The sequence below is a fragment of the Panthera tigris genome, chromosome D1 (assembly GCF_018350195.1).
Source record: "Panthera tigris isolate Pti1 chromosome D1, P.tigris_Pti1_mat1.1, whole genome shotgun sequence".
In the NCBI taxonomy this organism is placed as follows: Eukaryota; Metazoa; Chordata; class Mammalia; order Carnivora; family Felidae; genus Panthera; species Panthera tigris.
In genome coordinates, this window is record NC_056669.1 from 53,243,517 (window position 1) to 53,256,284 (window position 12,768).

A 12,768-nucleotide genomic window follows, 5' to 3' on the forward strand; every position below is an offset into this window, starting at 1 on the left:
TTCAAGTGATCAAACGTGTTTTGTGTATGACTTGGTTTGTGCATAAAATTGACACAATTGCCTTGCACTAAAACTTGGGTATGGAGAAACCTCAAGGAATGAGTTATTTAGAAGAGCTAAGTTTCTCAAATAACAGGATTATCTCTTTAGGTACTATCTTTTTTCCCCCAATTTCCAGTGGAGGTTATCCTAAAGTGTGTTACATATTTCCTTGCTTCCTAAATTGAGCCATTAAAGAGTTTGTCCTTTCTTGATGAGTCAAGATTCTTCCTTTGAGTATCAGATTTTTCCCTCCTCTAGACGGATATGCCTTAAAAGCCTGCCAGGGTGTATTCTTTGCCCCTCTGTTGAATGACCCCAGACTACTGTGTCTTCGAGTTCTTGTGACTGCTTTTTATGGAAGTTTTTTTTTTGTCTTCTTGCTGTCATTTTTGGTTGCCAGTGGCTGACAGTTTTTGTCATTTTTTGTTGATTGTAATTAAATAATGATACTTTGTGTGAATGTGAAAGATAAATACAGTCTGTGAGTGTTTGATATGCAAGGTCCTTAGTATGTGAATTTTGTAATTTTTAGATACTCAGTGCCATATAAAATATCTGGTTCTAGAATGTGTATCTATCAAAAATATTTAGATATTTAGAGGTGGTGTGTGGAATCAGAAAAATTGGGTAAGTGCATGCTTTTATTTTTGGCCCCTTTTCTGGCCTTCCTATCTCTAGTTAGGAACCCCCTTGTGCAGGATGGGATAAATACTTGACAACTGTTACCCTGGTGGAGGCAGACAGTACTCCTCTGACTCATTATTTTTCTTCCTTTTCATTTTTCTACTTCCCTATCTACTTTCTCTGTTTTGGATTTTGTTCTCAGTGCTTTGTTATTTTTCCTTTGGCCTCTCTTCATAGCTTTTGGTGGTAATGTTAAACACTGATATAAGCCTTCTAGCAGTATTAGACTTAAAAAGCTGGTGACACCTTTTGAAAGGTTTAGTGTTAATTGAGTATTAAGAATAATTCCCACAACTTGAGTGATTTAAAAAAAAAAAAACCATATGGTTATTTTCATAAGATTTGCAGTTTTATTTCTTGTGGCAATTGACCAGTTCTAACTTTGGCAATTACATTTAGCCGTTAAATTTTCTCCTCCCTCCCCCCCTCCCTCTCACCACCCTCGTTTCCTTTGGATTTTTCACTTCCTTTCTTTGTTTACTGCACTCCTGCTCATAGTTGCCTGCATTCATGTGGAATAAATGATTCATGTCCATAATTCTTGGTTCCTAGGAGATAAAAATTTTATGCAGTAATGTTATTGATTATGTTTCATTCATTGTCTGTAATGTGCTTTGTGTGGCACCTCTAGGCACATGGCTCCCAGTTTAAGTACCAATTTGAATATTTTCTGAGACTCCTAATTTATAGTGTGAATATTTATTTGATCATTCTACATCCTAAGACAAGTTAACTGGGCACTTTGTATCATAGCAAAGATACTTGAATTCAACCCTTTTTAGGAAGGAAGGGGCAAATTTGGGAGGCCCCTAGTGTGATGCACTAGAGACATTTTACATTACACCAGTGATACACAGAATTTGGCAGAGATTAAATGTGTATGTATGAATTTATTGTATTGATTTCAAGACCCAAATTTTTGTGTGAAACACGTACTATTCTGCCTCTGCAGCATATGTTCACTTGTGCTACCTCCACGCCCACCTGCAACATTTACACGGAATGTAACCTTTTGCCTACATCCATAGTCAAAATGAAAGAAGCATAACCTTGAAGTTGCTGGGTTATTTCAATCCACCTAGCAAACAGCTTTTGTGGTTCACTAATGGAAATAGTTCAGACGTTGGAGCGGAAGAATTGCAATTGGCGCCTCAGTAATGGATGGATTTGCTGCTCACAATCTTTGAGGGAAAGGAAGTGCAATGCCTGTGCCATGTGTAGTGTGCTGTGCCATCAATTTAATGACAGACTTCCTAAAAATCATTTCTGCCTTTTTTGCTATGTATTTCTCCAGTCCCTATTTGTCAACTTTAATTTTTCTCCTTTTTGGTGGTCTGTGACAATTAGAGGTCTCATTCCAAAATAGCTGAACTTCATATTGATCATTTGTAGTCCCTTAGCAATACAGGCAGCATTATTATGCATTAGCCTTAAGTGTGTGTGTGTATGTTAAATCACTACTAGTGTGCTAGAGAAGTGGGAAGAAAAAACAGCACCAGAGAGACCCTGCAGGCCTAGGTTCTACTCCTGGCTCTCTCTGCCACTGACTAGATATGTGAATGTTTCATTAAATCTCTCTGGGCCTCAGTTTCTGATGCTGTTTTGAAGTGATACTGGATTAGGTAATGTCTAAGTCAGTTTTTGATTTAAAATTCTTTGTGCTGCTGTGTACAGTGGAAGCCTCAGCTTGATATCTCAATAGTTACATTTGGGGGGTTAGGGATTTGATATGGCAATCTCTTAGTGCTCTTTTAATAGTATAATAGAGTTGTTTCATGTACACATGTACTGAAAAAAAGTCGGTTTTCTTTTTTTCCAGGACAGTGGCTTTGTCCATATTCATACTCCAATAATCACATCCAATGACTGTGAAGGGGCTGGAGAACTATTCCAAGTTGAAGTAAGTTGTGCTTCTCATCTTGAAGGATAGGTTGCTCTTCAATATTGTTCTTTTGAGGGTTTGCTTTAAATTTAATAAGAGTTGTATGGATTGACCATGACTAGAACCTGAAATGTTGTCAGTAGTAATCCTTAAAAAACATACATAGAAAATTCAAACCTCTCTGATTTCCTGTCCTACTGGCTATCTTACTTGCACTGCGACTCAAAGGAATGGGTCTTTAATTTTGCACTTCATTTGCTTTCCTTCTACAACTATGAATTGGTGAACGAGAAAACCCTGAAGAGATTAATAAAGATTTTAAGATCCCTTTTGTGCATGTTAAGCCCTAGTTAATATTTTTGGATATGAGTCATATTTTAAAAGATAAAATAAGAAAGTATACATGTGGATATTTTCTTCTCCAAAGTCTTTTAAAAACATGTTTTCATAAGAAATGTATACCTCATGTATACTTCATGAAGCCTCTGATTTTTTTTTTTATTATCTTTTAGAGTTTATTCATTTATTTTGAGAGATAGAGAAAGCACGAATCGGCGGGGGGGGGGGGGGGGGGGCAGAAAGGGGGAATCCCAAACAGGCTCTGCACTGTCAGCACAGAGCCAGACGCAGGACTCAAACCCACGAAGTGGGAGATCATGACCTGAGCTGAAGTTGGACGCTTAACTAATAACTAAGCCACCCAGGTACCCCATGAATGCTCCAATTTTAATTCTTTGTTCAGCAGTAATTTTTTGAGCTCCTGGTATATGCCAGGCATTGTCAGCTTGCCCTTGTTGCACATTATTTGAAAGTTACCAGTTTTTTTTTTTTTTTTTACTTGTAGGCAGTTGAAATTCATTTACCAATTTCACAGCCTGTTTAAAATCATTGGCCAGTAATACAATAATACACAAAGAGAAATTATGTTGATAAGTGGTGCTTTTTGTATTTCTTTCATTTATTAAGTGGTTTCTTTATCTCTAAGAAGTCAGAATTCTTATTTATACATCTGGGTGATTCCATTAAATGGCAAGACCTGTATATAATTGTTCTGCTCTAGTTCTGAACATCCTGACTCTTGATAATGGTGCTTTCTCTTATTATTGAACAAAGTATTCACTGGGAGAAGTTGTCCTGATGTGTTGAAGGCATTATTCAAAATGATAATCAAATGCTGTCTATATTCATACATAGTTTGAAGAAATCTTGATAGTTTTTGCAAAAACGCAAAATAAAAATTCTTCATTGAACATTTAAACTGGTAGTGTTAGCATCTATAAATATGAGTTCAAAAAAGGTAGCAAATGATAAAAGAACAATACCTACATTATGAAAAACATTCTCTTTAAGCATTTATGTTGTGTATTTTTTCCGCACTTAATAATACTGAAGTGAAGAAGAGTTACCCACCTTAACTACATGTCATAGTCCCTTATTCTAAGCAACCGAATATTAAAAACCAAATGACAGGGAAAGAAAGGTATAATTTAAAGGAGTTTTTTTACAAATAAGAAGGTAATTATTAAAGAGACCCAAATTAAACAAGTAAAAAAAATCTGTAATAAACTGAAATAATGATACATTGGAAGATAACTGCTTTGCTACCAGGGAAATCCCGTAAGCAAGTCTGAATGATTACAGTCTGTGTGTTTTGGCTTTTAAACAATATAAGGCAAGCTACCAGATAAGTATAAATACAGGAGAAGGGAAAGATATTTCTGAAGCTAAACAAATGAGAAGTGTTCAGTGTTTGTGTCATTTCAGGGCCAGGTTAAAGAATTTCATATAGTGGAATTAGACTTGCCTATACAGGATACCAGAAAGAAATGCTCTGAAATTTTGTAGGCTCCTGCAGTCAGGCTTTCGATCAGGTTTCAGCAATTGGTGGCTTCTCTGCTATGACCTGCTGTCTTTGTTGCTTTTAGAAGTTTGGTGTTTAAGACTTGTCTTCTGCCCCTGCTGCCCCTCTGTCCTTTGAAAGCAGTGCTCCTTCTTATTCCCGCCTCACACACCTCTGTTCAGTACTAATTCCAAGGGTCATTGTGTTAATTTCCTCCTGACTGCATGTAAAGGCACTGGGGTTTGAATCTTGGCACCCCACTGTTAGGAGGAAGTAGAGTTGCATATTTAAATTCTTCCTTCTCTTTATAGTGCTCTTTTTTACTGTGACAACAATGAAGTGTTAGTAACTATTTAAAGTTAAGGATGCCTAGTCCACACCCAAGTTTGAGGACAATAGTAAATGGCCACCTTGAAATGCACTATAGGAACGCATGCTTCTCTAAAACACTCTTGAGAAGTGATAGCATGTCCCAGCATTTTAGTTCCTTTTTCTTCACTTCTGTTTCCTGCTTTAAGACTTTGGATATTTGTTAAGGTTTTGGTACTACTGAACACATATGGAGGAAGTTGCATTCAAGGCATGTGTATGTTATTCAGCAGACATTTGTACCACCTGTGTTCAAGATGCTAGCTCGTCTCTGAGAAGGTAAAAGAGATTAAAGCCAAGAATTAGAGATTATGACAAAAATTAGCTGTTCATTCTCTAAGATGAAACTGCTTTATGAATGTATTTGAGGTTACACTGTTACCAATTACAAGTGGCATGGAATCTAGAGGAAAATTAGGTCCATGAGGATTGACTTGGTCAGGAAAATCTTCAAAATGAATTTGTGACTTGAGTGTAACCTAGGGAGAATATTCCTCATAGGGGAACACTGTGAGCAGAGTCAAGTAATTGAAATGAGTGTGGGGTTTTCCTTGGACTCTGGGTGGACAAATTAGAAGGTTCATATTGGTAAATGATAGAAAATAAGCTTGGGTAGCTATAGGAATGAAAAGATGGAGCAGATTTTTAAAAGAACTTTATTGAGATATAGTTTACATACCATAAAACTTACCCACTTAAAACATACAGTTCCATGGTTTTTAGTATATTCACCAGATTGTGCAGCCATCAGTTACTACAATCTAATTTTAGGCCTTTTCATCACCCCAGAGTGAAACCTGGTACCCATTAGCAGTCCCTTCGCATTCCCACCCCCAGCTTTAGGGAACGACTAAACTGCTCTCTACAGATTTGTCTTTTGGGGAACATTTCATATAAATGGAATCATATAACATTTCTGGCTTTTTTTCACTTAGCACGAAGTTTTTGAAGTTCATTCATGCTGTAGCATTTATTGGTACTTCATTCCCTTTCACATTCAACTAGTATACTGTTGTGTAGATGTACAACATTATGTTTATCCATTTGGCAGTTGTTTGGTATTTGGGTTGTTTCTATCTTCTGGCTGTTATGAATAATGCTACTATGAACATTTGTGAAAACATTTCGATGAACATATGATTTCATGTCTCTTGGGTGGAATTGCTGAGTCATATGGTAACCCTGTGTTTAATATTTTGAGAAGCTGCCAAACCATTTTCCAAAGTGGCTGCACCATCGTACGTTACCACCCACAATGCATGGGGTTCCAGTTTCTCCACATCTTTGCCAACCCTTATTATTGCCCTTTTGTTTTTGTTTTTTTGTTTCTTAAACATAGCCATACCCAGAGGGTATGAAGTTGTATTTCATTGTTTGCTTTTTGCTTTTGACCATTTGCAATTTAAGTTTTTAAAATTACAATTCTGTTATGCCAAAGCGTGATAGATAAATGGTCACACATTGTGAAATTAAATTAGGCTGAGAAAATCTAAAAGTAATACTTCATATAATAGGAATATTATTCAAGCCTAGGAATTACACATTTAAATACTTTCCAAAGCTAAGAATGAACTGAAAGTGTAAGCCTGTTAAATGAAACCCAAGAAGATGTGTAATTTCATAGCTGAATCTCGTACTGTGGGGAGTCTCATACTAAGATTTTCATGCTGAATCTTACACTGTATATTGAAGTTTGGCATTAGATTGGTTTGCTTTTGTGTTTGTGTGTGTGGTAATACATGTAACATAAAATTTACCATTTTAACCATTTTTAAGTGTACAATTCAATACCATTAGTTCTGTTTACAGTGCGATACAACCGTTACTACTATCTGTTTCTTAAAACTTCTTCATCACTCCGACAGAAGCTCTGTGGCAGAAGCTCTTCATTCCCCTCTCCCCCTAGTAACCTCTAATCTACTTTTTCGCTCTATGGATTTCTTGTTCTGGAATTTCGTATAAATGGAATCATACAATATGTGGCCTTTTGTGTCTGGCTTCTGTTGTAGCATGAATCTGAATTTCATTTCTTTTTATTACTAAGTCATATTATACTGTGTGGATATACCATATTTTGTTCAACCATTTATTCACTGGTAGACGTTAGGTTGTTTCTACCTTTGGATGTTACTGATAATGCTGCTCTGAATATTTGTGTACAAGTTTTTGTTTGAACACTTGTTTTCGGTTCTTCTGAGTATATACCAAGGAGTGGAACTGCTGGGTCATATGACTATTCTATGTTTAACTCTTTGAGAAACTGCCAAATTAATTTTCCACAGTGGCCGCACCATATTATATTCCCAGCAGCAGTGTGTGAGGGTTCCAGTTTCACTGCATCATCGCCAATGCTTGTAATTTTCAGTTTCTCATTATAGCCATTCTAATGGATGCAGTATCTCTTTGTGGGTTTGATTTGCACTTTCTTAATGACAAAGAATGTTGAGCATCTTTTCATGTGCCTGTTGGTCATTTGTATATCTTTGGAGAAGTGTCTACTTAAGTCTTTTTTCAATTTTTTAATTAGCTTAGTTGTCTTTTGTTGTTGAGTATAGGAGTTCTTTTTCTATCCTAGAAACAAGTCTATTCCCTCCATTTCTCCAGCAGTGTGAATGAAGCCTCTGATGTTGCCCCTGGGTGGCACAGCCTTGGTATGCCCATAATCTCCCAGAGATGGCATTGATTCTGGCTGGACTCTCTGGCCATCTCTTTCCCATAGCACACCCAGCTCTTAAACTCCACCAATTCCAGGTGATTGCGCTATTGTTTTCAACAATATTCCGGAGCATAAATTGCTTCACAGACTGATCCAGTCAAATTCAGGCCCCTTTAAAGGTGTACTTCCCAAAGTCAGTGTTTGAATGTATCCTGAGCCCACAAAGTCTCCTCCCTGCTATCTCTCAGGTTTGCAGTTTAGTCTTTGTCTCCAGTGAATCTGTCCATAGCTAGCATTAGCCTTTTAGCACAAGCATTTTTTAAGCGTACCCTTAGGTTTGAACTTCTCCATACTCTGTTGCAAATGAAGTTGGTTTCTTTAAAAAGGAATTGAAAGTGCTTTTATAGCCTGCTTCTATCCCTGGGCAAAATCTCTGAACCAGGCTGTGGTACTGGAGGCAGGGACAATGGACACTTCTCTCTAAGTGACATGCCAGTATAGCAACCGAGCTCCACGGAGTGGGTGGCAGCCCCACGTCTCCTCGGCTTGCCTCTCCCAATGTGGAACCCACACCCTGTGAGGCTGGGCAAGAGAATCAGGGCCCAGTATTCTTAGTGCCTTGCCCAAGGCTGAGCCTCCTTCTGATCAGCAGGGACTAGGCAGAAGAAGGGAGACCCTACCTCTTGGCCACATTCACCCAGAACTTAGCTTCAGCAGTAGGTAGCTGTGGAGAAGGTGAGAAATGCTGGCATGCTGTCCCTCCTGCTAAGGTAGTCCTCCAGCTGGGAGCTGAGGTTTAAAAAAGCCTTCTTTCATTGGCTGTTTTATCTATCTGGAATGGAGTTTCTGTCATGCTGAGCTGTGATGGGGAAGGGAGGGGGAGTGGGTTGTCATTCAAACACCACTTGTCCTTACCAAGTTTTGGTAGATTTTCTTGAATAGATGTTTCTTCATTTGCAGTATGTCCTTAGGACCATTCCCAGAGACTTTGAATGGCTGGGGTGAGGGTAAGGTGTGTTTTTTATTTTTTATTTTATAGCTTTCATCAGTTTTACTGAGGAGTGGGTCTGCGCAACTACCCCTCTGTCATATGCCAAATGTGAGAGTTAAAAAGGGGAAAAAAAGACTCGTTACTTTGAACTACTTTTTACCACAACAATCCTCAGTTTTCTCACTTGTAAAATGTGATTGACACTATGCTTATAAGTTGTAAGGATTAAGTGACACGTATGAAAACTTAAAACTGCTTTTCAAAAATTAAAGTTCATATGCAAACTTAATAAGATAAGATAATAATATGCAAAACTTAATAAACAAAACTTTCTCTTTTCCAAACTGTTGTGCATTTTAGAAATGGTAACCGTAAGTTGCTGGACCTCAGAAATTTTACTTCTTTTATGTTTTTATGGCTAAGTCATTTATGACACGCATCATTTTGGTTCTGCTTGATGTTTGCACTTTTTTAATACTCTTACCTGTTTCTTTTAAACCTTCAAGATGGTATGAGGGCTAACCCAGGTCCAACCTCTTTTCAGAACAACTTTTTCATCTAACGTGAAGCTTTTCCTTCTTCCAAATCCTGTTGTACTTGTGTTCAGTTGCTGTATAGCCTATTTTGACATTCAGTTGTTCTTTACTGGGTTTTTTTTTACATCTGTTTTGTTTCCTCATGTAGATTGTAAACTTCTTATGGGGAACAATTGTGTCCTCCACGCTACCTGACATTGGTGGGACATTTGGATACTTGGGCTTTTTTTTTTTTTAAGTTTATTTATCTATTTTGAGAGAGAGAATTGGGGAGAATTGGGGAAGCAGAGAGAGAGAGAGAGAGAGAGAGAGAGGATTCAAGCCGGCTTCACACTGTCAGCGCAGAGCCCATCGTGAGGCTCAGACTTACCAATTGTGAGATCATGACCTGAGCCGAGATCAAGAGTTGGACGCTTAACCAACTGAGCCACCCAGGCACCCAGGATACTTGTTTTGATGAATATTTTCTGTGGGCGCTTTTAGCTTTGCAGAACTTTCAGCTTTAAGATTAATCCTTTTCTTCTTTGTCGAGAATGTTCATTTCTGCTAGGGGCATCCAGTTTCTGCCATGTGAAAAATGCCTACAACGCATATCTAGGAAAATAGATAAGAGACATACATACTAGTGTTTGCCCCAGGCCTGGGGCCTACTGTTTTGTGTGCTTTGAATTTTTAATCATCTGCTTGTATTACTTAAAAACAACAACAACAAAAATATGTAAAAGTTACGTTGTTCACAAGTGACAAAGGGTGTTTAAAAAATTAGTTTCCCTTCCACTCCTGACTCAGCTACCCAGTTCTCCTTGCCCTAGGCAGTCACTGTTCTCGTTTTCTCTTGAGAGTTTGTACTAGCCTTTATTTCTGTCAGCAATATGCGTGGGTGCTATTTCTTATGAATCATCTGTCAGTGTATTACCAAATTTTTTAACTTTTCTTTTCCAATTTTAACCAGATACATTACTTTTTCAATGAAACTAATTAAAGAGAAGAAAGAAAATATCACAGTAGATTAAGAGAAGCAAATCTGCTTTCTGGGGCATTGAGAAGAGCACTGACCTGATACTGGGTTTTTGCTGTTTCCACTGTGACGTGAGGATTTTGTGAATCAACACACGGTTTAAAAAAAAGAAAAATCCCTCAGACTGTGAGCCCATACAGCTTGCTGCTACTAGGTCTCATTCGGAAGACTGAGCTATTTCTTCCATCCTACGGCATCCACCAAGTAGAGTACGTTCTTAAAATGATCTAATCTCATCAGCCACACAACTGGACTAAAATTGCACTATTTGATTCATCTTGTAAATATTTGTTAATCCTCCTTTCTTGTGAAAACTACTGTGCTAGTTAGTGCTATTTGACTTACAAAGTTATTTCTGTTTTGCTTCTCAGCAAATGAATTTGCAAGACATTTTTAAATGGGAAAAACAAAATCCAGAATAATAAATGCCACCAAAATAATGTGACTTTGAAAGCCAGACATATTAAAAGAAAATTGCAGATATTACAAGGATACATTTTAAGTCAAATCATTAAGAATATAAAAACACTGTGAAATCTGAATCCAGTTATGCTTCAGTTCATAATTTTAAAATAGTTTTACTTTGATTCAGATGCCAGTATTTTATTCTGATGATAGATCAAACTAATAACATCTAATGTTTTGTACAGTATGTTAAGTCAACTAATACTTTTATAATACTTGATTGTATGTATGTTATTTCATTTGTGTTTTTTGTAATGTTAGACCACTATACAGGCTTTCTAAAAGGACTAATCCCATTTTATTAGCTTTAAGTAATCCAGGCAGAAAAAGAAAGAGAAATAACATTTATTGAATACCAAGTATATTTCAGGCACCATGTCAAGTTCCTTTATATTATATCATCTTTTCAGCAACCTTTTGAAGTAGGAATTTGTTTGCCTTTGGGAGAACAAATACCGTGTGTTTCTTGTACATTATTGTATAATACCTGGTACATTCTCTGGCACATGGTGGGTGCTCCATAAATATTTGTAGAGTAAGTTCTCTTTCATTTTTACATGAGGAAACCAGGCTCAGATTTAAAAACAAAACAAAACAAAACAAAAAAAACAGCTTACCAAAGACCGCACAGTTAAGGGACAGAGTTGTAGTTTAAACAAGAACTGTTTGGCAGTCAAGTAAATGCTGTTTGTACACATCACATTGACTCCTGAAATTGGCTTTTGAGAAAGATACCAAAACATTAAAGTTTTGAAGTTAAAGATTCTTCATGAGGTAGCAGACTACTGTTAAGGGCTGAGCACCACACTAAAATAAAGTATCCTTGCCTTTTCTTTTTGGCCATTCTTCCCAGACAGCCTTTTATTTTCCTTGGGGAAGGAGAATAACAACATTTACTGATAACCTATGGTTGACAAGAGCTTTAAGTACTGCTTGTTTTTGTATAAGTAACCTATGAGTAATTCTTAATTTATTTTATTAAATATCATGTAGATATCAAATAATGCAAGCTATGTAGGCAGTGTAAAGCATACACCTGTACCCATTACTGAACTTAAGAAATAGAACATTGTTAGTACCTTTGATCCCTCATTTTGTGCCTTTCCCATTCCATCTCCCTCCCTTTTCCTACTGTGCCAATTTTATGTTTGTTTTCCTGTGCTTTAAAAAAAAAAAAGTTTTAGGGGTGGCTGGGTGGTTTAGTCAGTTAAGTGTCGACTTCAGCTCAGGTCATGATCTCACAGTTTGTGATCAAGCCCCATGTTGGGCTGGCTGCTGTCAGTGCAGAGCCCACTTCGGATCCTTTTTCCCCTTTTTCTGCCCCTCCCCCACTCTTGCTTGTGCTTGCTCTCTTTCTCAAAAATAAACAAACATTAAAATAGTTTTAGGGATGCCTGGCTAGCTGAGTCTTTTAAGTTCAGGTCATGTTCTCACAGTTAGTGAGATTGAGCCCTGCATTGGGCACTGATAATTGGAGCCTGCTTGGGATTCTCTCTCTCCCTCTTTCTCTCTCTCTCTCTCTCTCCCTCCCTCCCTCCCTCCCTCCCTCTCCCCCCCCACCTGTCCCTCTCCTGCTCCTGCTTTCTCTCAAAATAAATAAACTTTAAAAAGTAATAAATAAAAAAAATATTTTTACCACATGGGTGTGCTTGTAGGCAAAACATTGTTTCTTTTTGCATGGTTTTCAACTTAATACAAATGGAATCATACTATTCTGTGATAAGTTGGGTTTTTGTTTTTGGTGTGTTTTTTTTTTCCCCTCTGTATATTTCAATTCAAATCTCTGGGAAAGAAGATTTAAGCATTAGTATTTTTTAAGGCTCTCCAGGTGATTCCAATATGCCTTCAAGAGTATTTACGACATAGTGGAAGTGCATGTTTTTAGTTTCAGTTTTGCTACATAAATCCAGATTTTTACTGAAAGAGAAGAATGTATTCAAACTCCCACCAGTAGGGTGTGCTGTTCCACATCCTTGCCAACACCTGATATTTTTAGTCTTCTAAAATTTCACCAATCTCAAGGATGTAAAATGAGATCTTGATGTCATTTTCTCTGATAAATATTGAGGTTGGGAATGTTTTCTTATGGTTATTGGCCACTCATTTCTTTTTCTATAATATTTTCTATTGTGTTGTCTTTTCATAGCAGTGTTTTTATATTCTGGATAATATTTACCCTTTGTTGAGTGTATTGTTGCAGATATTTTATCTCAGTTTCTGGCTTGCATTTTCTCTTTCTTTATAGTATCTTTTGATAAACAGTTCTTAATTTGAATCTAGTCAAG

General features: G+C 37.2%; 1 protein-coding gene across 4 annotated transcripts in view; it reads left to right on the plus strand.

Moving 5' to 3' along the window:
* NARS2 (asparaginyl-tRNA synthetase 2, mitochondrial) overlaps nucleotides 1-12,768 on the plus strand; it is a 130,619-nt gene that overhangs the window by 10,531 nt on the left and 107,320 nt on the right. For all 4 annotated transcript variants that reach the window (XM_015536115.2, XM_007078963.3, XM_042957734.1 and 1 more), the window contains exon 5: nucleotides 2,546-2,626. In XM_015536115.2, coding sequence (XP_015391601.1) covers nucleotides 2,546-2,626 — 81 coding nt within the window. The remainder of the gene's footprint in view (nucleotides 1-2,545; nucleotides 2,627-12,768) is intronic.